We start from the raw sequence: 27,368 nt of genomic DNA on the forward strand, positions 1-27,368 counted from the left end.
ATCTTCACGGCAGCCCCACCTGGCATACAGGGTCGCAGACTTCACTTTACACACAAACTATGGCCTGGTCGGCATGGCAGCAATCTTAAGGTTGACGACCTCCACCCTGCACTTTGGCAGTGACACAGTCTGTGCAGCAACGTTCACGGCTTGCTTCATGGCAGCCCTCCTCTGGCATACAGGGGTAGCTGACTATACACAGGCAACAACCCAATCGGTGCAGTAGCCATCTCCTCACACCCTGCTACAGAGATCCAATCACCAGGATCCCCCACTGGACCGCGCTCCCTCCAACATTCTCCTCTTCTTCACAGGACAAACTTGTCTTGATCAGCAGGCAGGCACTGGTACTCCAGGATCCAGGGGCAGGTGGTCTTGGATTCCCTGGGTGAAGTCCCCTCACCCAGCTGGGAGACTGGCAGGATTTGGACCCCAGTCTTTGTCACAGGCAGAAGTCTTACAGAGATTCTCCTCATCACACAACCCGACTGGCTGCTTCACAATCTAAAAATGTTAGGGGACTCGAGCTCCCCTTTTTACAGTCCATTTCCAGACACCAAATGTGATTTAGAGTCTTTGAAGTTTATGTTGGGGGTCTACCTCCTTTTGAAGTGCCCTCTTCCCTACCATGCCTCCAGAAAGCAGTCTGTCATAGCAGGAGCAACTCCAAATCTGATAGCCCATGGGAGTGACTAGAGATTCACACCTGAATGTCAGCCACAGTGATATGTGTATCAAAGGTTTACCACAGTTTCTCATCCCTACTCTTTATGATTCTCTTATCAGCCCAATCTCCTTCCAGAGATGTGCCCAGGCGACTTCCCAGTGACCTTTCTCTGAATCAAAGGGACACCCTTTAGAGTGTACTGAAGAGCCTGACTCCCCCTTCCTCCAGTGTGTCCCGCCCAGCTCACAAGAGTGCAGAAATCCACAAATCTGTCTGGGGTTTGGGTCTCTCAAAATGGAACCTAGACTCGTGCATGTATTTGCCACTTCCAGGCATGTATACACCCAGCACATGTATATATCATATACACACTGCACAACACCATATCCTTCGTGTATTGTACCATTCACAGGCACACAAACACATAGCACACACATTTAATAAGCACTTACTGCGCAGAACTTCACACCAACCCAATGTAGGCCATGGGTGCGTTAAGCAGACAGCAGCAGAACTTGAGATAAGTTAGGCTGTAGGCCTCACTCCACACCAGTGACAGAGGTAAAAGGACCTGTTCACTGTTCACTGATACTGATCACTACACAGTATGCTGCACCGCCGTGCTCGTGCTGCTAAATTCCTGGCAAAGGCAGTAGCTTTCCACGATTATGTCAGTAGCGCTTCGGGCGCCCCTCCAGGTTCAAAAGCCCACAATCTGTTTGACAAACCTATGTAATGACATACAGGTGTGATCCGTGTTTGCCCATAACAACAAAAATCTGCACCAGGGATCCAGACATTATTACAGTTGAGGCACTCAGGCCAGGGGTGCATGTCCATCGCCATGAACGGGACTTTTCTGTTCCAACATGTAATTATCAATGCATATTTACTTTAGTATTATAGTTAGTCTTTTGGCGCTTTGCACGGTGTTTGTGGTGAATGCAACAGGATAATGATTTTTTCCTATGGAGAACACTGTAAAATAGGATGTTTATTCTGGCTTTATTCACCCTTGCTGTGCATGCCAAAGGAGATATTGACAAAGCTCTACCTCTGAAACATTTGGCTTAGTAACATGGAGTACTAGATCATCATTCATTTGTGTTATTAGGGAATGTATAAATTTATAGTTTTTGCTTTCTATTTTTTAATGTAGTGTTTTTGGAAGGCTTAGCAGGCAAAGCTACAGGGACAAGAAGTCTGGGAATGTATTGGTCTGCTGAACAGCATTCCAGTCTGTGGTTTACAATTCACTAGTGGGTCATTACAAAACATATAAGAGAGCATGAAGATGAAAACACAATTGGAAAAAATAGAACAAAAGCTGTGATGAGATGTTTAGGAACACAGGAACAAACTTTGTTTTCATGTGACACATATTTGTTTTATAATCCTTCACACAGCTTGCGGAGAGTATTTTATTCCGAGTGATGTATTTTGAGGCAACCATAACACCATCAATGTTAGGGAACAAACGTAGCAAAACATAGCACTGTTAGCTGCTTTCCCTACGTGTGATAATTGTAGGGGAGTGGTACATACTTTTAGAATTTCTTGATGGTTTTCTGATGCATATAGCCTTCCATCTCGAACAATATCTTCTATTAGTTGTTGGTAATCCTCTGAAAAATAAGAATATAACGATATATTAGATGTAAGCCGTGTCTCATACATTTGCCAATATGGTAACACAGTCCTGCATTTTTTGAATGATTATTCTTCCACGTTCAAGCAAACACCACTGATGCTATTTGGGGGTACTGGTGGGAAGGGGTTTAGAATAGGGGTGGGTAGAAAACTATGCTCTGACAGCGTAGTGGATGAAACCAGCCACCCCTGCTCCCCTGCCCAGTCGCTGCTTCTGAAACCAGCCAGGTTGGGGAGAGTCTGCCCGGGCCCCAGTGAACATCCGTCCCCAGCGCCCGGACCCTCTGATGGCTTGCAGGACGGGGGGCTCAGGCACCCCAGGGCCTGCCGGACGGAGCTCAAGCCCCGGGCCCGGTCCCAGATTCCGAGCCCTAGCCAGGCTGGGGAGAGCCTCCCCAGGCCCCGGTGGACCCCCGTCCTCAGTGCCCGGACCCTCTGATGGGTTGCAGGACGGGGGGCTCACGCACCCCGGGCCTGTCGGACGGAGCTCAAGCCCTGGGCCTGGTCCCGAGCCCTAGCCAGTACGGGGAGAGCCTGCTTGGGCCCCGGTGGACACCAGTCCCCAGCACCCAGAACCTTGGCCAGAACCAAGGAGGGTAAAGCCCAGGCCACATCCCCTCCCCGACGGCCTGCCCGGGGAGCCCATTTTCCTTGACTATTAAGCCCCCACGTAGTGGGGGCTTATAGAATTTTGGGGAAGGACAAAAATTGGAGTTAGCCCAGCCACCAGCCCGCAGGGACATCTGGTCACCCTGCCCGCAGGGACATCTGGTCACCCTGCCCGCAGGGCCATCTGGTCGCACAGCCAGGTGACCAGATGGCCCGGAACGACCCAGCGCCCAGATGGCCTAGGAGGATGCCGTACCCAGTCGCCCTTGCAGTCCGGCGAGGATGGCCGGGCGCACCGAGGCAGGCACTCTGGAGGTTCCTTCCCCCGGGTGGCTGCTGCTCACCTCCCTGCCCTACTTGCCCGGGAGCAGCGGGAAGGGGAGGCCATCTGGTCACCCTGCCGACCCGCGAGGGTTGGTGGCCCCCGTCCCGCACCCCGGTGGGGCAGGGACTGGAGGGGGAGGCCCCAGTGCCGAAGGGCACGTGGTGGAGGCGGCCTCCCACGGACCCGCGTTACCCCCTCTGCGTCCCTCCCACCAGGCTGGCAGCAGAGGGACCCACCCCTGGGTGTGGTGGAGGGAGGCATCCGTGGGCACCCACACACGGAGAGACAAAAGCTTGGCTCAGAGGATGACTTTCAATGGATCGCAGCGACGTAGCTGCTCTGCTACTTACGAAACCCTGACCCAGAATCAGGTCGTCTACGAATGATTTAGCACTGGGTGCCCCACGAACATGCGGTGCACTAAGGGCGATGGAGGCGGCCCCCTTCCGTCCACGGTCCGGTCCCAAAGCGAGCGGCTCTACGCACCTGCCCCCCGGGTCAGTGTAGGTTGATGGTTGAAGCGTCCTAGAGACTCGCGAGAGCCACCCTTCACACCTTCAGATAAGCATTAAGAAAAACAGAAGACATCAGGGATAGCAAGAGAAAAACTGGAGCGGGAGCGATACGGGCGGGTAAAAAATAAAAGAGAAACCATGGTGAGAGCAGGGATAGAACAGAGAAAACTGCAGAAAAAAAGCAGAGAACGGAACGCGGGGAGAAGGGATGGAGTTAGAAAGCAAGAGAGAAAGAGATGTTGGTTGGGAAGAGGTGGCTGAAGAACAAAATGATACAACGGGAATGAGAAAGGAGACAATTTATTGTGATAAGTGGCATCGCTGAAGAAACCATCGAAGTCTGCTGTTAGTGCAGAGGGACTCTTACTGCGAGCCTTTTAATCGGGGATTGCCGCATTTGCTCACCTTTGGTTGTTGGGGCAAGAGGAGCACGCCAGCACAGGACTCCAACTCACAGGAGCCCATCCTTCCACACACCTGTGCCAGAGGCCCGCCCTAAATTACGGCCCTACATTACTGCTCGCGGAACCCGCTGGCGCGGGTCCCGCATCGCTGAAGAAACCATCGGAGTCTGCTGTTAGTGTAGAGGGACTCTTACTGCGAGCCTTTTGACCGGGGATTGCCGCATCTGCTCACCTTTGGCTGTTGGGGCAAGAGGAGCACGCCAGCACAGGACTCCAACTCCCAGGAGCCAGTGTTTCCACACACCTGTGCCAGAAGCCCGCCCACCGGCCCTATATTACTGCTCGTGGGACCCGCTGCCAGAACGCGGAAGCCCGGGCGAAGCCCGGGCCAAAGGCGGGCCCGTCAAAGCCAGGAGGAGCCAGGCCAGGGCTACCCCTCTTAATTCCGGCTTATGTGACTGTATTGACTGACTTTGGAGTCCCTAAAGGTATTGTGACACACGAACTAACTCGTCTTTGGAGGTTCCTTGCTCACCAATAATGTTCTGTTTCCTCAACGAAGCTTGATTGTTAAGAGTAGTGGCTGTTGCTCATTCTTTGGCGAGGAATAAGGTCTTCAAAGGCGTTATTCCCTTTTACTTCTTGTAGGAGCTCATACAATAGCAGCTTTACTACCGTTAGTGAGCTATGGGGAAGAGGAAAGCTTTGGATATAAGCGGGGAGGGTACTGAGGGGTTCCTAAAAAAGAACAGTAGGAAAAAACTTAAAAAACCATGTAAGGCTATTGTAAATAATTGTGTTATAGATCGAATTGACACACTGATTAGCGAGTGTTCGGAAGTCCTTGAATTAGCCCCTCTTATTCCGCTACACGCTAAATCCCCTCCACACACAAAGGCACAGGCACAGAGTGTACACTCAACGATTCCAGACATGTTCTGCCAGGTGCGCAAGAACAAATCGGCTAGCACAGAGGGTGTAATTAGATCAAAAGTAGCACCCCCCAGATAGCATTACTGGTTCTAGTCATGGTGAAGATTGTGATAGTGATAATACAGATTGTACCATTCACATTAATCCAATTGTTACCTGTATAAACACGGCACTGGGGGAATATTACCCAGTAAATGGGTTGCAGGTTAGCAATTCCACTAGAACACATGCACAAACACAAACTGCTAATATCGCCTGTAAGTGCAACTTTCGCAATGGTGAGCAAGACTGTTCTCAAAGTCATTTGATGCAGGAAGTGTCTTCTTTGAAGGCAGAAGTACAGGAATTAAAGGGATCTGTGGCCGAGTTGCTCAATTTAGTGAGGCTTTTAACTGCAAGTGCTGACCAACAAAAGCGGCCACCTATTAGAGATACTAATAACTCCAATATCTCGCTAATACCCACTCGCTTGGCTGTCGAGGGTTCCCGGGTAAGCCCAACCCATTGTTCCTCTTGAGTCAAGCGCCAAAATGTTATAAACAATCATGGTCCTGAGGGTCCATTAGTTCATCTACCAAGGCTTACTGCTCCAAATGAATCCCCCTCCCTTTCTGTATCCTTAGGTGGTCCAGATAGCAATAGCCGGTTTCATCAAGAGGCTAACAATAGTAGATCTACCAGGCAAAGTCTTTGTGCTCAGATTCAGGGGCAGGGGCAGGGGCGCCCAAGAGGGGAAATGCAAGATCCACACACAATCTTTATGGTTAATGTCCCAAAATTATCACGGTATGGTGCTACCGAGTCCTCTGACTCATTGATCAATAAATCTATCCATTGGATTAGACATGTCGGAGGGTGCGGCTCATTGATCAGGGAGGATATTTTGGCTGCACGAAGAATCTCTCTAAATGGTCAACTCCTAGATAGTATTGAACTGACCCTGATTAGCGTAGATCTTGTTGATAATCTTTTTACGTTGGAATTCCGTACAAGTGCCCCCGATAAATCCAAGATTCAGTTCAGGCGTTTCCTGTTTGGGAATGGGGCTGAATCCCAGCAAGTTCCCCAAAGACCACAAGGCTCTTCTAGCCTTGAGTCTAATGATTGACTTATACAGCAAAATACATCAGGGGCTTTAATTTTAAATCCGCCAGTGTACCCAGTTGGGTGGTGAAGGGTAGGCCACTGTCAGCTAATTTATATAATCTGGTATCTCAAATAGGTGATACAGGGGATCCTTGTCTATTGGGTTCCCCTCAGGTCAACTTACCGTCTACACTGACAGTGGTCCCCAGCCCCTTTGAAAGCCAAGCCGAGGTAGTATTAAAGTTTAGCTTTTTGAGCTGGAATATTACTGGCCTTAGCTCGAAGCTTCCCTTACCTGAATGGAATTCTTTTATTAAGACTTTCAATTTTTGCGCCTTTAAAGAGACCTGGGCAGACACACCCAAGTTTTGTGAAGGTTATTTGAATTATTCCATAGCAGCCGTGAGGGAGGGGAAAGGAAGAGCCTATGGAGGTCTAACATTGTGGGTTCGGCAAGAACTCAAAGTGAACATTCATGCTATTCCCACCAAGAACAATGACATCCAAGCAATTAAACTAACCTTTAATGCTGGCCTAGTGATCCTGTTAATTATTATCTATGCTAGGAGCACAAGAGGGAAGCACTCACGAGTTTTAGCGGCTCTGGAGCAGCTCCTTGATACCCTTCCAGAAATCACCAAGGTAATCGTTAGAAGTGTGGCTCACTGGTTAGAAGCGGCAGACCCTGAAGCAGAAGTCGGCCCGGGACCAGGGTTCAATTCCCGACGCGGCAGGGTCTTGGGTCAATGTCCGCGGACTCGATAATTCTCGCCTAGGTGCCTACGCTAACCATGGGTCCCACTCTGCAACTCTGGGCAATAGCTTGCTTAATCTCCACAACGGCCCCAGCAGCGCCGGGGATGCCTGGCTTCACCTTGGGGGTGCCCTCTCACAGGGAAAGCCAGGACGGGTTCCCCAGCGGTATACAGTGCCAGGACACCACGTAACGAGTAAACAGTTCCCTTTACAAGTATACATACATTACAAGTATACATACATTACATTACATTACATTACATTACAATCGTTATGGGTGATTTTAATGTTACATTTGAGCCACTATCCTTAGAGGATGTTTCTTGGGTTGAGGCAGAAGATAGGAACTGGATGGTTCCAATGTTTGAGCTAATGCCAGTCAGGAAGTGGACCGATGTGATCATTCAGATGAACAGCATCTGCATCGAACGTGGCCTAAGGGCCCTGAACGGCCGTACTAAATCAGATAGGCTAGGCTTACCAACCTTTGATAATGGGTATTCTGCAAGCAGAATTGACTATATATTGGCAAGCCTGAGTCTCTGGTCACTGGTGGATGACATGATGATCATTAAACGGATGGAAAGCGATCACAACCCGCTCTGTTGTTCTTTGCTTTAATCCCATTCCCTCCCTGACTTACATCACGGGGACAGTAGCTATATCGGGGAGGTTGTTCAAGCCAACGACTTGAGGAGACTCAAGTGGGTTCAGGTTAAAGAATCTTCTACTCTCCTTGACAATATAGCGCAAAGTTTGCAATGTGCCACTAGAGAGCTTGAGAGCAATGTATTGCAGACAGGTGCTCTTGACAATTCAGGAAACACCCATACTGCTTTTTTTAACCATTTACGCACTTTAAAAAAAAAAAAAGGTAAGAAACCCAAAACGCACACACAAGTTGAGGGCCGCTGGTATAATGACGAATGCCGGAGGTTTTAGGGAAAGCGATCAAGGGGGGTATTCCAACTAAAGTACGTGCAGCAAGGTCACTTTATAAGGCAGCACAACTTTGCGCTAAGAAAGCATGGGAGGATCAAAGATGGACTGACCTACGGGTGGCTTGTGTTTCTAAGGACCCCAAACTGTTTTGGAATACGTACAGAGGGTCAAACAGGGGCCAGGCTGAGCGCCCTCAGAACCATGTTTCTGTTACCGCCTGGGTGAACCACTTTAAAATCCAGTACTCGGCTACGCCCTTTGAGGTGGAAGTCGAAGTTTTAAACATGTTTTTCCAGGGGGAGACCTTTACCTTGAGGGAGGTTGAGTTAGCACTGGGTTCCATATTACCTGGGAAAGCGCCGGGGCCTGATGGCATACCGGGTGATATTTTGTTACATGACAAACCTAGCCGGTCCCGTTATATCTTTCTACTTTCCAACGCAATTGCCCAAGGGGCACCGGTCCCTGCATCCTGGAAAGATGCTTAAATCGTTCCAGTTTTCAAAAAAGGGGATAAAGATTGCCTGGGGAACTACAGGCGAATTAGTCTTATAGACTGCTCCCAGAAAATAATCGGAAGGATGGTGCTAAACAGACTCCAGGGATGGATTGAGGAGTTCAGTATTTTAACACCTTTTCAAGCCGGATTCAGAGCTGCCACAAGCACTATCGACCACGTTTTCAGACTTATAATATTTTACTGGAAGAAAGTCAGTCTGGGTAAAGGTAGCCTTTATGTTGCCTTCATCGATCTTAGGGCGGCCTTTGATCTAGTTCCCCGGCGGAAGTTATGGTTTGTCCTAAAACAACTAGGTCTTCCTTTGGATCTCTTAACCCTCATCCGCAGACTCCATGAAGATAACAAGGCCCAAATCAGATGGGGGGGACAGGGGGAAGTCACAAAATCATTCCCGGTGGAACGAGGTGTTAGACAGGGCTGCGTCTTGGCCCTCACCTTGTTTACGCTATATATCAATGGAATAGCGGATTGTATGAGTAAAAATCCAACTGATGCCCCTACATTAGCAGATGTCAAGGTACCCATCCTGATGTTTTCCGACGACACATTGATTCTCTCCAAGACCCCGTCTGGACTTAAGAAAGCCCTTAGAAAGTTTGAGGACTTCCGCAGAAAGAGGGAATTGGAGGTCAACGTGTCCAAGACAAAGCTAATGGCATTTAACGCACGCAAGGCAAACATGAGAGGCTTTGCAATGAAGGAGGGCCCCTTGAAAGTAGTCAACGAGTTTACTTGTCTTGGAGTTAACTTCCAAGTCAGTATGAAGTGGGACCGGTAAATCGATCTAGCCTCACTTAAGCTTAGACAGATAGCTGGGGCTCTATTCCAGGAGCACAATCGCTCTCTGTCTAAGCCTATCAGTCCTGCCCTTGAAATCTACAATCTGAAAAGCCGTTAGTTCAACTTTGTATGGCTCAGAGATATGGGGTTGCGAGAATCTTGTTGCCCTTACCCTGGCAGAGAATAGGTTTCTAAGAAATTTAACCAGACTTCGCCAGAGCTCTCCTATGTGTTCTTTATTATTAGATCTAGGCAAGAAGCCCATTGCAGCCATAGCCAAATTGCGTTCCCTCCTGTATTGGAGGAGACTGTGGACTACTCCTGAACTTGTTGGCTATGCCCAGGGCTTCTTATGATTTAAAAACATAAATCAATTATATTTATTTTGCAAGAAAACTAATCAATATATTCTAAGGTACAGCTATGGATAGTTCCATATATCACATTGATAAGAACTCCACGCTGACATTCTTAAACAAAGTTCCACTGTCCCCTTATGTCTGCAGCCAAGCAAAGGCTATGGGCCTGATTTTGAACAGGCAATCTTTCAATCATCTGTCAAGGTGGCGCAGGTCACACCAGCTAGACTGTTGTCCACTAAATGATCAGATCACAGCTGGCGTTGCTGTAGCCACTGGGCTTCTGTTTTTCAGAAACAAATTCCCAAAGTGGGAGTTTTTTACTGAAAAACAAAAAATAACCAACAGCATGGGAGTTTTCTCTGAAGGTATGGGGGAGGTATGGGGTAGGTGTGGAGGGGGGGGGGTCATTATGTTTTTTCCGCTCACAAGTGCCAGATTTTCTTTGGTGGTGACGAGAGAAAAAAGACCATCAGGCTATCTGCTCTAACTAGATTGGCTATTCTCAGGTCCCTAGTCAGACGGCCCATGCTTCACTGGCCCATTGGAGTAAGCTTTCCGCCAATGGGGGCACCACCATCAGTAAGATGATGGCCTGCCTGCCAGACTCGTTACGAGGGCAGACCGAGGGTTTGGGGGATAGGGTATGCTTTCACATTTCTGACACAATACCTTGACCACCAAATTCTTGATTGGGCAACTGGGGGCCAGATGTAGGTGGCTAAATACCAGTCGGTAACGCCGAAATTCAGCAAATTTCAGCATTACCGACTGGTATTTAGCCATGTGCGATGTAGGTGACTCTAAAACTACATGCAATATAAGGAATCGCTAAATAGCGATTCCTTATTTTGCTCTTGCATTCAAGGAATCGGAAATACCGATTCCTTAAATGCAATGTAGGTAGCACTAAAAACAGTGCACCTCAGCCTTAAGGAATCGCTATTTACCACCAACTCCAAGTTGGTGATAAATAGCGATTTCCTCACAAAAAGCACTTTTTTGCATGTGGCACACATTCATGCCCTTAGGGCATGGATGTGCGACACTTGTGCACACATGCACATTTCGGGGGTGCAACAAGGTGTCCTTTGGACACCCTGGCACCCTTGAAATACCTCCCGCTATTAACAATTCTGTAATACCGAAATGCTAATAGTGAATGTTTTCCCATTCATTCCCACGGGCTGCCTGGCCCTTAGGAATGAATTGCTAGGTATTCCTTAATAACGAATCGTTATTACCGATTCGTTATTAAGGAATGTTAAGGAATCGCTAATATTTTAGCGATTCCTACCTAAATTGCATTTAGCGATTCCTTAATAGCGATTCGGTAATAATCGCTATTAAGGAATCGCTAAATGGAAGTTACCTACATCTGGCCCTAAATTCTGCATGGAACTCAAGGACTCTTATCCTTGATTGATCAAAGATGCCTTATCTCTCCTGCCTCCTTAAGTGATTCTTTCCATAGTGCCAGGTTAAGCATCTCTGAAACCAAGCTGCTGTTTCGGCTGCCCAAACAGATTTCTAATATCAGAGGAGCACTCTTTACTTATTATTGATTTCTAATCCATTGTTAATGCCCGTGTGCAACTTGAATAACTTAGCTCAGTTATAGTAGGAATGTCATAAACATATGAGTGAATGAGCCTGCTGTTTTATACTTCCGTTTTATCAAATCTTGAACTAGCAATTAAATGAATTGAATAACTTCTGCAATGGGGGCTTTGCTAGATGCAATTTTTATTGTCCTGAAGATGGTCTGAGGGATTCACGCCACAGAAGACCGAAACATCGACTGTACCGTCCATTTTCTCAATATTGGATATATTTTAAGTGATTGTTGTATTTACCAGGAGATACGTCACTTTTTTGATCAAATTCGGAATGGATGTTTTGACTCATGAGTTAAAGATTGAATTGTAATCTACCTTTTTCATGTGCTTGCACTGGATTAACTTCGGTTTTGATTGTACCCTACCTAATGTAATTTATATATGAAAATACATCTATATTTTGATTATATGATATTCCTGTGTTTGTTCTGATTCTGTAGCTTTTGTTTCTCTGCACATTGATTGCCGAAGTTATTCATTTCATTGCAGGTTCAAGATTTGATAAAACTGAACTATTTCAATATTTTGAATACAAGTCATTATAAGTTACACTGCTTAAACAAAATCCCTTGTTGGCACACTTCACCTGAAACTATTTATTTTACCCAAGCCTCCAAGGGTTTATTGGGTCTCCCCACGCTATCATTCCAGTTTTATACTTCCAGCATTTATCATCCCTTGCATCTTTCTTTCTGAATCTCTCAAAATTTTACACCAGGTATTTTCCGAAATGTCTACCCACATTTCCCTTCACAGCCAATTATATTTTCAAACAGCTGTCACTTATTGTCAGTGTACAGAAGAGTGCAAGCACTAACCTTCCAAGATCCACCTTCCCAACCTAGGCACTCTGATTATCGCCCATATAGACTGGCATGGTCAAGATTGTGTAAGAGGGCAAAAGAATGGGTGAGAAGGGCGTCAGAGCACCCTTTCTGGAGATGGAAAGATTAGTGAAAGACATAGAGAGATAGTAACGACTACTTAGTGAATGTTGTCTGGGTTGGGTGATATGCTCCCATCTTTGAATCCTTGATTTGTTCCTTACTGTAAAGAATGCTTCCTATCTCTAGAGTATCATCGCTCATCCAATCCACAAGTTGTAAACCTTGGTGCTCTTTCTCTGTTTGGGATGATTACCTCTGGCACTTTTGATGGTATAAGAGTTTGCTTTGAGAACCACATACAGAAAATGTCTTACACTACATCAGAATAGATTTTACTCTGATAACAATGTACAGAAAATGCCTAGACCTACATCACAATAGTGTAATTATAATGTGTACTTCAATTGATTAGGCTTTGCTAGTACAGGTATTCAAGCTCATTTTGTTTTGTTCCTTTAGCATTAGGATCTACATGTTCACAGAGTTTGTAGGAGTTATCAGATCCATTGAAGAGTTAGTTAAGTAGGGGTTTATTGTCCCCAAATACATGCTTTCTATATTAGCTTTGATGCTTCATTAATAAATCTATGACTTGTTATCTCTCGTACCTTAGAAAAATGTAACAACAATATGAAGGACTGAGAGAACCAAGATATCTAGCCAATGACATTAGTTGTTTCTTTCCAGATGCAATACCCCTTGACTTGAAAGATGTCACCGAATCTGATGATGAACCTCCACGTGGCAGAGAGGACCATCATGTGAAGACTGTGAATTGTCAGAAACAGATGCTCCAAAATGAAGTTAAGGTAATTACTCTATGACGGATAAATAGATAAAGGACTTTCTCATCACTAGGTGCAGTTTATATAGAAAACATCAACCCATGATGGCTGCTGGTATTTTGAGCTCCTGTGAGAACTTGTCTAAGGGTTTAGTGGTAGTGAGAGTTCTGCTGACATTAATCGGCATCCATGGAAGGGAATAGCAAACAGAGGCCTGAGAGCAGAATCATTCTCCATATGCAGCAGTTGAGTGTGTTGGGATATCAAATGATGCTGGTAAATAGAAAGTTGATCATTGTTCACCGTGAAGCAGTTCACACTGGAGTGGGCAATGCTGATCACTGATGAGTTAGTCACTGAAGTGTGAGAATTGATCCTGACACCTATCCTCCATGACTATCCCCTAAATGAATAGTAACAAGCAAAGAAAGGTGTACTGTAGGGATTAATTAAAGTACCTGATACATGCAATTACATAATTAATTTTCACTGGACATAGGTGTTTTAATCACTCATACAATTTGCTGTATTCAGTTTATACAGCCTGCCCCTGTGTAGTTGTAAATATTCCTACCCAAGTCATTTTGAATGGGTCTCTGAAAAGACACAAATAGGAAGAAAAGCATTTCCATACAATAAATCTCAACATAATGTGACTCCCTACTGGGAATACAAAGTTCAATCCACTTGGAGGTAGTTGTATTGTCTCAAGAGTCCTGGGGAAACAAAATCCCTTTTGTTTGCTCTCTAGACTGGATTAATTCCAAAATGTTACAAATGATAAAACTCCTCATAAACAGTGTTGACGCCTTTTGGCCGTACTTATACAAGGCCTCCTCAGGAATGGGGGAAGGTGTGTGAACAAGAGTCTAATTGTACCCAAAATAACTTATTGGGTTATGCAATAATGCTGCTGCTCCAGGACTTTCCGTTACCGTGAATCTCCAAAAATTCAGTGCCAGTAAATGTTGGAAATATATAATATCAAAAAGCCTAGTGTACAAACAGGCGACAGAATTCATTAGTGGGAAGGCGGCTGGGCACATAAAACTGTTTCATTTTGTGCATTAATCGCAAAGTCATCCGTTCCTTAGCTTGTTACATTTGAAAGGGGTGACTCCCTTTCTACGAACCCCAGAATATCACCATGAATGAACTAGCTTCTGCGGTGGTAAATTTACAAAAAGAACTTTGAACACTTAGAATAGAAATTCAGCGTTTAACGCAAGAACTGGTTCACGTTAAAGCACATTGGCAGGTAGATGCACGAGTAGGTGATACCCAACATAGACACAAAAAGAGCTACATACAGCCAGCACATTTTCATATACCTCCTTCAGCTTCTCCAACGTCAATACCTCAACCTGTTAGTGTAATAGTAGTAACACCTACTCCACTGCCTTTAGCTATGAAAGACAGATTTACTGGGGATAGTGCCAAAAATAGCTTTTTTTAAATGAACCAATGCCATCTGCAATGTTGCTGTAGATCAGCTTCTTTCCCAGATGATGCAGCCAAAGTCACTTTTGTAATTTCATATCTAATAGGGAATGCAGCAATTTGGGCTGTACACTTGATGGAAAACGATAATACTACCTTGTATGATTTTCTCCAGCTCATTGAAAGAATGCAGAGTTTATTTGCTAGACACACATATATGCAGGCCAGTGATAATGAATTACTGGGTTTAAAACAGGGTTTCAAAGACGTGTTTACCTACATTACTATGTTCGATCGTTTAGTAGCAGAGACGCAATGGCCTGAAGACAAACTGACTTCCTTGTTTTACAGGGGGTTAAAAGGTGAGTTAAAAGATATTTTGTCACAAATTATAGATCCTCCTGAGGATTGTCCCTCTTTTATTGACTTGGTTGTGAAACTGGATTACCGTTTAAGTGAAAGAAAAGGACAGAAATCCAGAGGTGATTCCTCTCATTTTGTGATGTTTCGAAGAGACAAGAAAGAGGTAAAAGATACTAGCAAACCCATGCAAATTGGTAGTATTCGAGGACCTTGGTCAGTAGAGGAGAGAGACAAACGAAGGAAGCTTAACCTCTGTCTCCATTGTGAGAAAGGGGGACATTATGCTAAGGGATGCACCATGAAACCCAAACCCCTTCTTAAGTCACCTGCTGTGAAGACTTTGCTACACAGTCAAAAAACTAACAAACTTGAAGGAACAGGAGATCGGTCTTTCAAGTTCAAACCCCTCTCAGATCTCTCAGTACCTAGCCAACACGACAGATCGTGTACCCAAACATTTCACTATATCGGTTACCTTAATATTGCTCTCTCAGTGCAGAAACGCGTTGGCAATTTTATTGGACTCTGGGGCTACTGTAAATTTTCTGGATATCACACTTGCTAAATCACTTGGTGCGGAATTCATCCCTAAATCCCAACCAGAGAGTGTACGAGCAGTAGACGGTAAGGAGCTGTCATCAGGGCTGCTTACATGTCAAACAGCTGATATAGTAATGTTATGTGACAATGGACAATCTCAAACCATTAGATTTGACTTAATTGACACACCCAATTTTGTGGCCATCTTGGGGGTTCCCTGGTTATTACTACAAAATCCCCATATCCACTGGATCACAAGAAAGACACCTTACGGTCTCATTATTGTGTCTTGCATTATCAAGAAGCAGTGCAATGGCAGGATGTACGTCACTACCACGCACACTTTTACGACGCGTACCATTACAACGCGGTTGTAACAACGCAAGTCGTTACAACGACTTGCGTTGGGGGGGGCGCAAATTTAAAAAATTTAATTTACTATTCCAACACCAGTCCCCGTGGATAGTAGGGAAGGTGTTGGGATAGTAAATTAAATGATTTACTATCCTTGAGCGCCACCCAGCGCAATTCGTTGTAACAACTTTCGTTGTTATAACCGCATGGTAATGGTACGTCGTTGTAACGCTCGCGTTGTAAACGTCGTATACCTAATGGCAAGCCCCTTTGTTCTGTGGCGTATCAGGAATAGGATCGTTAGTCACATCCAATTTGCCTGCAGAATATGTCAAATATTTGGAGGTATTGGATGAAGTAAAAGCTAGTGCATTGCCTCCACAGAGATCCTTTGATTACCGGATAGATTTAGTACCCGGAGGGGACTTGCCGTTTAGTAGGATTTATGCCCTAACCAAACCTGAGACTAAATATCTTCATGAATACATACAAGACTTGTTACAGAAACGGTTCATAAAACATTCTACGTCCCCTGTGTCATCTCCTATCTTTTTCACACCTAAACGAGAAGAGGACTTGAGGGCTTGTTTGGACTATACAGCCATCAACAAGATGACTATAAAAAATAAATACCCTCTGCCTCTCATCTCCGTCCTTTTGGATAAGTTGCAGGGAGCCGAGGTATTTACAAGCTTGATCTCCTTGGGGTCTACCACTTGATCCGTGTGAGGGCGGGCGATGAGTGGAAGACAGTGTTTCACACCAAATTTGGGCTCTATGAGTATTGTTTAATGCCTTTTGGCTCATGAAATGCTCCAGCAGCCTTTCAGTTTTTTGCAAATGAGATTTTGAGACACTTCTCAGACCTTTTTGTGATTGTGTAAATCGATGATATACTAATATATTCAAAGTCAGATGAAGAACACGTTAGTCAAGTTAAAAAGATTTTACGTCTCCATGAAAATCACCTCTTTGCAAAACTTGATAATGTACGTTTTATGCTACGCGAGTGGATTTTCTGGGTTTTGTTATTTCTCCAGAGAGAATTCACCTGGACCCCTCTAAAGTGACTGCCATAACAAATTGGCCAAGCCCTTGTGCCGTAAGAGAAGTGCACTCCTTTCTTGGTTTTGCAAACTTTTATAGAAGGTTCATTGATCACTTCTCAGACATCATTACACCTCTCACTAGGATATTACAGAAGGGTGTCACGTTTGTGTGGTCTGATGAAGCTGAACAATTTTCAAGACTTTGAAGGATAGGTTTACGTCTGCTCCCATTGTACAACATGCAGATAGTACACAACCATATTTCTTGGAGGCTGATGCCTCACAGTTCGCAGTAGGTGGGGTATTATCTCAAAGAGATGTCAAAACGGGTTGTTTACATCCTAGAGCATATTTTCTAAACCACTTCTACCTGCAGAACAGAATTACACGATTGGGGAAAGAGAATTGTTAGCCATTAAATTGGCTTTTCAAGAATGGAGGCATTATTTGTTGGGATCTCCACGTTATAACCATTTATTCTGATCATAGGAATGTACAGTTTTTTAAGTCAGCGAGAGCACTTACTCCCAGACAAATAAGATGGGTTTCCTTGTTCAGTGAATATGATTTCGCAATCACTTATCGTCCTAAGGAAAGACTCGGCAAAGCCGACGCTCTATCCCAATTGGGTAAAGAAAGTAAGAACACCTTGGAACCTCCAGTCCTTACTACATCGGTGCAAAAAGTGATTGCAGTGGGGGACATAAACAAAGATGATTCTAAAGTCTTCTTTGAGAAATTGGCCTTAGCATCTTCAAAGTTTGATCTATCAATTGGTTACAGGTCCCTAACACCACAATAGAGAGTGGACTGTTCTATCGTGAAAACCGCATTTTTGTCCCAACGCATGACCTCTGTGAGTTAGTTGTACAATGGTGTAATAATCTACCTCTGGCAGGTTACTCTGGGTGGGAAAAGACTGGACAAACTTGTCAGAGATGGTTTTGGTGGAAAGGAATGGTAAAAGAAATAGGCGAGTATGTCAACGCCTTCCTACTTATGAAAGACAAAAAACCTCCCTTTGTGCTCCTGCTGGGTTATTAATGCCCTTGTATATTCCCCACAATCCTTGGCATTCCCTTAGTAGGGATTTTATAACAGATCTACCTGTCACATGAGGGTTTACTAGAATTTTGGTAGTAGTGGATCCACTATCTAAAATGGCCCATTTCCTACTTCTCAAAAAACTCCCTACAGCCAAAGAATTGGTAGAGGTATTCATTAAACAGATTGTAAGAATACATGGGTTGCCTTCGGTGATTATATCAGATCGTAGCACATAATACATTTCCAAGTTTTGGAGGGGCATGTGCACATCCTTACACATAGATCATCGACTTTCCATGGGCTGTCATCCTCACACCGATGACTAAACAGAATAAAATAATCAAACACTACAGCAGTACCTACGCTGTTTGTTGAGCACTACTACTAGTAGTTGGGTGCAAGCACTCCCTTCGGCAGAATTCGCATATAACAACACTACACATTCTGCAACTAAGATCTCCCCTTTCCTTTTTACCTATGGTTATCATCCCAAATTCTTGCAACTTCACACTCCTTTGACAATATCTAAAATACCTGCAGTTAAAGACCACCACACTAATCTTGCTAAGATCTGGAAAAATGCTAAACAAAAACTTCTGCACGCTAAAGACAACATGAAAATGCAAGCCAATAAACATAGGCATCCTGCTCCTAATTATGCTTTAGTGGACCAGGTTTGGTTAGCTACCAAAAATCTCAGACTAGCAGGGCCTAGAAAGTTACAACCCCGATATATAGGGCCATACAAAGTTAGTAAAATAATCAACCCTGTTACCCTGAAATTTGAACTACCTCCTGAATTACGGATCCATCCTGTCTTTCATACTTCAATACTTAAAGTATATGATCAACCGTCGAGTCCTGAACCCCCTCACCCACCAGTCAGTGTAGAAGTATATCTTGAGTATGAAGTCAAACTTATCATGGATTCTAGGAGATATCAAGGTAAATTACAATACCTGGTTGACTGGGTGGGATATGCTCCTGAAGATAGGTCTTGGGAACCTGTTATCCAGGTTCATGCCCCCTTGTTAGTGCGTAAGTTTCATGCCCTGAACCCCTCAAAACCCTGGGCCGTTAACAGACCCTTGGGTGGGAGAACTGACCCAAACCACTAATCCCAAGATACTACATTACTAGGAATCACAAAGAACTGAAATCTATTGGGCTTTCTTAGTGTGTCACCACAGACACTCACATGACAATATTCTCGCATGATTAGCCTGAGAGATAAAAGAACGCCTCACAGAATCCTCCATGCTTGGCTTACTTACTTGTTGAAGTTGGACCACGCCCCATTACCTGATTCCCAGTCTCATGATCCTGACCTCTGTTGTGGACTTTCGGCTTCTCATACTCTCTGGTGAACTTCCTTCGTCCTTGGATATGGTCCGTCCCATGACTCCAACAGAGGAGTATCTCCATTTCATTCTTTTTGTCCTGTACGAAAAAAACTTTTTTTGACTCTTCGCGTTTCTTAATGCTGGAGCTCGAGTCTGCCTAACTCCTCCTCCGGCCTTGGTGGACCCAAGGAGCTGAGACTGATGCCTGCAAGTTTCCCGCGTCCTTCTCCTTTTCAATTTTTTTGTTGTTTTTTTATGTTTATTATTTGGATCTAATCCGACACGGTAAAAGCTTGACAGTGGCAGACATGTGCTACAGTTTCTTCGTGGGATTAACCTTTCTTCAAGTTCACGGTCAGTGCACTGATAAAAATTGACATTGTTTATTGGATATTATGGAAGAGACCTTTCTTTTGAGTGGAACACCGTCGACAATCTCCGTGATGACGAACTGAATGCACCTCTGACAACTATTGGTATTGTGAGTATGTGGTTATGCACAAACAATGCATAAGGGAGCAAGATAAACTATTAGTCTATATTTGTTTGTTTTTCTGAAAAACGAATATATGTTTATTTTTCTTTCTCTCTTGTTTGTTATTTTTTGTTTATACAAAGTTTGGGTTACAGTATTGAGGAACTGTGAGAAAGTGCCATCTTTCTTGCATGGGTATGCCCCCACTTTTTGCTGAATTGCTAATTTGCTTTGACTGAGGGTGCCCTGGGCTCCTGCCAACCAGGTGCCCAGGGCTTGTGTTCCTTCCCTAAAAACTGTGTTGAAACTAAAACCCAACTGGCTACCTGTCAGCCCCTAGTAAATGGTACCCTAGGTACCCAGGGCAAGGTGACCAGAGAAGACCCCTAAGGGCTGCAAAACTTATTGTGCCACCCTAAAGGGCCCTGTACCCTGACACCCACACACTGCCCTTGCAGGCTGAGTGTCTAAGTACAGAACTAAACAGAGAGTCGACATGGCACACATCCCTGTGTAAAAATAGACCGTGGGCATCACCCATAGTCGAGGTAGTGCACAGCTCACGGACAGTAATGTCTCTGCAATTTGCTTTCAATTAAAACACAAATAATCAAAGTATGCTCGAAGGCAAAAAGGCTTTTATCAAATTTCAAAGTCTTATTTTGCAAAACGAACTTCAGTCCATGAATACAAACATTTTATGCATGCTGGTAAACATGTTACTTTCTTATATATACATTCTCAATTGGAAAGTTCGAGTAACGTGACATTGTTTTGAAACAAGTAAACAAGTAAACAGATGACAACGTTATTGACTTAAAAATCCCAATGCATTTCGGGTTCAAAAAACGGAACCCTTCGTCAGGGGAGAATAGGTTCAGTCAATCAGGATGTCTTGTCAAATTATGGTCCAATCCACAGAGACCTATAACACAACAAACGCAGTAAGTCTACTGCATCCAAAGATATTTAGGATTTGCACTCTAAATAAAAAAATGAGTGTGCTATAGAAGAAATGAAATCAAAGAGAAGTGCAGTTTTGTAAAGGATAATTTGTTGCTACAGAGATGAGGTCACCACAGAGTGTGCTGGACGTATATAATCATTGGTGAATGAGATACCGAACCCTCGGGTATAACATGCTCATATTTCAGGAGAGCATAAAAAATTGCTTGCCTTTTCTACAACACCCCGTCAACCTGCATCTGGCTTCGGAAATGTGAGCGCTAATGGTTCAGCTGCTCATGCTTAATCAGTAACGGTCTGCAGAATTAAAAAGCGACATTTCTCAGTAACGATAATCGGGATAACAAATGTTGGAAAAAATATACCTCTTTAACGCTCTCACCTAGGTTGTGGAAACGCTAGCGTCCGTCGGTTCTCAGGACGTAAGGGTTGCGTAATCTAGAGAAACATAATGGCGTTGTAAGTATAGTAGCCTTCGCTAGCGTGTTAAAGTTAAAGAATTTTCAAATGCGCTTAAGACAACGTACCTCGAGTGAGTGAAAATCCGTGATTATCGCGGTGAACCCGGAGGTCGCATTAGCTTGTCTCTCACGATAAACGCGAAGGTTGTGAAACGCCGGTTTTTGCTACGTGTGGAAAATATCCCACAATGCTGTGCGAATTTAAAGAGACAGAGCCTGCAGTTTATCGTGTGTGTCGATTATGGAGACAGAATTGTCTCATATTTACGTTGTGTTTACGACGTATGGGTTGAAGTGTAATGCCCGAGGAACTTGTATGAACTGTGCATGTGTTTAATCAGTGATTTACTGATTGGGAAAGACCCCGTATCAAAATGCCAAAATATGCAAAAGCTGTATCAAATGAATCGTGATTATCTGCACAAAGGTAGTTATTATTGCAAAAACATTTGTAAGGAAGGCAAACATCTTGTGTTGACAGAAAGATAATAAGATAGTAGTTAAAGGAAAGGAAAAAATGGAGTGCAAATCCTTTACAGATTAAGAACAGTGAAGCAAATAAATCTCATGTACTTCTGTTACAAAAAGCATAACATCTCATAATGATCATTGAGCCCATTTGGGGCTAGTGTACCTAATGTTTTGATCCAGTAAGTTTCCCTGCATGCTAGGGCTGTGTTTATGTCAGTACCTGATTTGTTGTTAACGCTTTCAAAGACAGTGAAACCAATTGTGGTATAGTGTGACCTGCCGTGCCCCAATGTGAAGCCAGAGGGGAAGTTGTGTTTTTGTTTCTAATTCTGCTTTTGTGTTCTATTATGCGTGTCTTAATTTTTCTGCTTGTTCTGCCTACATAGACTAGGCCACAAGGGCATTTGATGGCATATATTACTTTCTCGGTATTACAATCAGAGGTGTGTTTTAGTTTGACTGGATTGCCTGTCTGAGGGTGCATAAAATTATCACTAAGAATCACATTACTGCATTGGCCGCAGTTATGGCTTTTTGTCATCCCTTTAAACTCTTTAGTTGGTTCTTCTTCTTGAGTCTTCAAAAGTTCACGTAAGTTTTTGGATCTGTTGTGCGCAAACAATGGAGGTTCAGGAAATAGAAATTGGAAGTCCGGTTAATTTTGAATGATTTCCCAACGTCTTCTGATTATGGTTTTAATGCGTGCTGCTTGGGTGGAATATCTCAACACGAAAACCTCTCGCCGGGAGGTTACTTTAGTGGTCGGACTGAGTAGATCCTTCCTAGATTTTTTCACCGTTTTTTGTTCAGCTTCATTAAGTATCTTCATTGGATAGAGTCTGGCTTGATATCTGGATTTTTGATCTTCGATGTGTTGTTTACATAGTTACATAGTTGACCCTGACAAAGGGTTCCGTTTTTTGAACCCGAAATGCATAGGGATTTTTAAGTCAATAACTTTGTCATCTGTTTACTTGTTTACTTGTTTCAATACAATGTCACGTTACTCGAACTTTCCAATTGAGAATGTATATATAAGAAAGTAACATGTTTACCAGCATGCATAAAATGTTTGTATTCATGGACTGAAGTTCGTTTTGCAAAATAAGATTTTGAAATTTGATAAAAGCCTTTTTGCCTTTGAGCATACTTTGATTATTTGTGTTTGAATTGAAAGCAAATTGCAGAGACATTACTGTCTGTGAGCTGTGCACTACCTCGACTATGGGCGATGCCCATGGTCTATTTTTGCATTATACTACATTGAGAAGTTAGGGTCCTTACTCAACATAGGTAGTAGCACGCAACTTCCTCACAACCAAACAAAACGTTCCTCACTTTTTGGTTAACTTAGAAAAGAAATTTACTGAGGTGTGCAATCACACAATCACTTGTTGTATACACATCCCTGTGCGACATGCCCACAAGCTCACAGCCCTGACATCCATCAGTCACCCCTCTAGCTGGGTGTCCTATGCCAGTGGTGTGGGCACAGGTGCAAGAGCCCTGTGCCCCTAAAATACCCAAGGCCATTCCTGGGCACTGTAAGTGCAGTGCTGCCATTAGGAGTATATGGTGCTGGGAGGTAGTGATTACGAACTCCACAGCACCATGATGGCTTCTCTGAAGACTGAGAAGTTTGATATCAAACTTCTCAGCACATTAAAACCACACTGATGTCAGTGTAGGATTTAATGTAAAATGCACGACAGAGGGCATCTTAGAGATGCCCCCTGAAACCTAACCAACTCCAGCGTCCTGACTGTGTGGCTGCCACCACCAGACATGTTTCTGGACCCCAGGGTCGAGAGCCTGCTCTTCTCGGGGGCCTGAAACAATGCACATCCTGGGACGAGGTGCCAGGCCTCCTCCCCAGGGTGGGCAGGGGAAGCTTCAAAGCCATAACGCCTTTGTGAGCTTCTCCAGGCCACTTGCTGTACTCAGCAACTGGCCCCCACCGGTTCTGACCCCACTTTGGTGGGAAGAATGGCAGGACCCTTAAGTGAGGGAAGGGGGTGTGCCAGCCTATGCCAACCCTACCCCTCAGGTGGGAGAGGCGAGGTGAAGCACGACTCCAGGCTCCGGCCATCTTGAAGATGGGGAAACCCGCCCAATCACAGCTAGGCTCCTGCCCCCCTCCCACAGGAGAGGGACAGGCTAGGGGGTGTACCCACCCCAGGGCAGGGACCAATGCCCTTGCCCTACCTGTAACACCTCTAAATTTAGTATTTAGGGGCATCCTGAACCTTCCTTCCTCAGATTCGGATTGCAACTAGAAGAAGAACAAGAAACAAGAAGACCTGCCGTGCAGCTTCTAACAAAAGGACGACGCCCACTGACTTGGCCCCAGAACCTTACAGGCCTGTTGATCCTTGAACCTGCTTCGGCGCCTACTGTGGACAGCAACCTTGACAACCCCGGAGGACCTGCCAGCCTTGAACCTTCCAAAAGACTGGGACTCCCACTAGTAGTGGTTCTGCTCAAACAGCAATACCCCTGGTGCCAGCCAGGAACCGCAAATCCAGCACACTCAACACCCGCCAAACCCGGCCAGTGTCTGAGTGACCCAAGACCACGAGGACGTACCCCCGGCAACTGTGACCCAATGTGCATTGCCCAAAGACCCTCCTCAACGGACCAAACGATGCCTGCAGCCTCAGAACCAGGGACCCCTCCAACCGCGACCAGCTGAGGGTAAGATTTCCCGACGCCAAAATACACCCCTGCACCCGGCACCCCAAAGCCCCCTTTGCCTTCCTTTGGGGTACCTACCTCTTCTCCAAGATCCCAACTTACCTCTCAAAGTGGTGGTCGGAACTTAAGAATCTCCGTCCCCGAGCCTGCAGCCTTCGTTCACTTTTTAACTTCCCGATTGGATAACATTGAGCGCCCAACAGCTCAAAAGCACCCTGCACCCAGCCGCCCGAGTGCTGCTAGAAGTGCAACTACTACCTTACTCTACTTCCCCACTTGCCCTGAGTAAGTGATCAGGAGCTCAGCTCCCACAGCCGCATGGCCTGCTTGCTTGCAGCCACCAACCAAAGGTCCCCTACCCTCCATTGGATTGCATTGGGCCTACTCTCGCTGCACCTGGCTGCCCCTGTGCCGCTGAGGGTGTAACTATTGTACCTTTCAAACCCTGGGAGACCCCTGAGTCTATGCCCAGAACCTTAACTCTACCAGTCGAGTACTTACCTAAAAGCTGATAACTCATTTTCCTTCCGTAGGTTAACATTGACTGGTTTTCACTTGAAATTTCTTTTAACACCTTGGCTGCTAATGGTTTTCCCCTCCAGTGCTGAGAGGCTTTGAAAGCCCATTGTTCATGACGAGCTCAGCTCGTCATAAGCACAGCTCCACTGTGCCTCATGACGAGCTGAGCTCGTCATGAGCATGGAAGGGGTTAAGTGCTGAGTTTTGAGACTTTAAAATATTCATCTAAAATCAGCCGAATAACGAATTCCGAATTACTCACCTGTATTCAGGGGAGAAGCCAGCACTGTACCTTTTAGCCCAGTACTGAACCGCAAAAGTAATCCTAACTGTACTTACCAGTTACCTGCATTTTCTTCCATAGGAAACCATTGACTGTTTTTCTGAGAAATTTCTTCTAAGTGTCGATTTTTGCAAACTACAAAAATTCTTTAAAAATCGCACCAAGTACCAACCATAATTGCTTACCTGTCTTAGGTAGAGGTCCCAGTGCTGAACGTAGGAGTCTAGTACTGGATTACAAAACTAACAAGAACCTACTTTAGCTGTGACTTGAATTTCCTCCCATAGGATAACATTGCTTGGCTTTCACTGAAAAGTTTCTAAGTGTCAACTTTGAAAATACATTTATATTCTTTAAAAATCACAACTGTAACCAAAACGTTTTTACTTAACTGTTTACAGCTGAGGTCTCTGGACTGAATCCAGGATCCAGTCCTGTGGTTAGAAAAGTAATCCTTAAAGGAATCAACTGCATTTATATAGAAAAAACCCTTGAGCTCAATGTTAAATTGTGTTTGAAATTGTGTTGCCGATTGCAACCACTGTAGCTATTGTACTTACAAAATATATTGCCTTTCTGCAAAGTAATTATCTAAAGTCACTCATATTGAGAAAAGTATATTTTGATACCTGTTGGTTCTAAAATAAAACAATGATATCTTTTGATATAAAACAATTGGTCTAGAGTTCAGTTCTTGAGTGTGTGAAAACGTTTCCTGACTGAGTGTGTACAACAAATGCTTTACACTGTCCTGTGATACTGCCTTACAGCTAGACCAAGTTACCACTTTGGATAGTAAAGTTATATCTAACTTTGACCTCTGTCTTACCTCTGGAGACTGGGGGCTCTATACACACCTAGGGTTCCCGTGCGCTGGAAACAGGCCAAACTGTTACCTCTTCTTAAGAAACCTTCTCTAGACCCTTTGGTTCCAGCGAATTACCAGCATATTTCTCTCCTACCAGCTCTGGCAAACGTTTGCGAGAAGGTGGTTTTTCGGCAGCTTGAGACCTTTGTTGAAGCATTGGGTGCCCTACACCCTGCCCAATCCGGGGTTAGAACTGTCTATAGCATGGAGACTGCACTGCTGGAGATGTCGGAGGCGATCAGGGAGTGACTGGATGGTGGCGGCAGGGCGGACTTGATTTTACTGGACCTCTCTGCTGCCTTCGATACGGTGCCCCACCAGCTACTCCGGCTGTCATCTATTGGCATTGCCGGCCAGGCACGGGATTGGATAAAATCCTTCCTGGATGAATGCACTCAGCAGGTCTGGATGTCTCCTTTCTCATCCACGGTCAGGAAACTCTCCACGGGGGTCCCTCAGGGTTCTACACTGAGCCCTTTGCTTTTTAATATATATCTGAACCCTTTGATTTTTCTGGGGGAGGAGCAGGGAGCAAAAATGGTAGCGTATGCGGACGACACCCAGCTGCTATTCACCTGGAAGGGCTCTGACTTGGACACTAATATCGCCCAGACGTGCCTTGCGTCCGTATTTTGCTGGCTTACACAGGCCCATTTTAAGTGCAATGAGGACAAGTCGGAGGTTCTCTTGTATGGCCAGTTCCCCCGGCCTTCAGAGAATCTCTGTGGCCTCCAGATTTACCCTGTCCTAATTCGGAGGGAGGCCCGGCAAAGAACTTAGGGGTGTGGTTTAGTGAAGACCTCCGGTTCTCAGATCATGTTACAAAACTCACCGGAGTCTGCTTTGGCACCCTTAAGGCCTTAAGAAGGTTTTTTCCCTTGCTCCCAAGAGAGGCCAAAGAGACGGTAGCCAGTGCCTTATCCTTTCCCGCCTCGACTATGCCACTGCTTTGTTCATTGGCATTCCTGGGTATTTGCTGAAAAAACTTCAAATTATACAGAATGCCGTAGCCAGATGTTTGTTCAACATCTCTAGGCGATCTAGTGTTCAGCAGCATTTGCCGGATCTGCACTGCTGCCTGTGGCCCAGCAGGTGCAATTGAAAGACCTTATCCTATCAAGCAGGGCCCTCCATGGCCAAGGACCTGTGTATCTTAGGAGACGCTTTGCTCTGTATGTGCCCAATCAATGTCTGCGTTCTGCTTCTCTACCTCAGATTGTTATTCCGCGGTTTTGCAGATCACCCCTGGGGGGCCAGTCTCTTTCTGTCAAAACAGCAGCTGCCTGGAATGCTCTCCCCATGGATTTACAGCATACTCAAGACTTTCGACTTTTTAAAAACGCTTAAAACGCACTTGTTTAGTCAGCACATTTAAATGGTTCTTGCTCGCTCCACCTCAGCTCACTTACGCGCCAGGAAGATCTAGAGTATTTGTGCGTGATATAAGCTCTTTATAACATAATATAACATTATATATAGAGCCACTTTCTTACAGGAACCCTTGCTGTACATAGTGAGCTACAGTTGCCTGCTTCCTTTGGTGGTCCAGTCCGTTGGCTCTTCTCTTCCTAGAGGGAGTGGCCTTTACTTGAGTGAATATAAGATACTCAATTGGGCGCTACCTTGGGGGGGAGTAGGGATCCATCTTCGCTCCTGTG

General features: G+C 44.9%; 1 protein-coding gene across 2 annotated transcripts in view; it reads right to left on the reverse strand.

Annotated features, from left to right (window-relative positions):
• SCUBE1 (signal peptide, CUB domain and EGF like domain containing 1) overlaps positions 1-27,368 on the reverse strand; it is a 1,931,683-nt gene that overhangs the window by 40,316 nt on the left and 1,863,999 nt on the right. For both annotated transcript variants that reach the window (XM_086922270.1, XM_086922262.1), the window contains one exon: positions 2,213-2,292. In XM_086922270.1, coding sequence (XP_086778396.1) covers positions 2,213-2,292 — 80 coding nt within the window. The remainder of the gene's footprint in view (positions 1-2,212; positions 2,293-27,368) is intronic.

This window comes from Lissotriton vulgaris, chromosome 1_1 (genome assembly GCF_964263255.1).
Source record: "Lissotriton vulgaris chromosome 1_1, aLisVul1.2, whole genome shotgun sequence".
NCBI lineage: Eukaryota > Metazoa > Chordata > Amphibia > Caudata > Salamandridae > Lissotriton > Lissotriton vulgaris.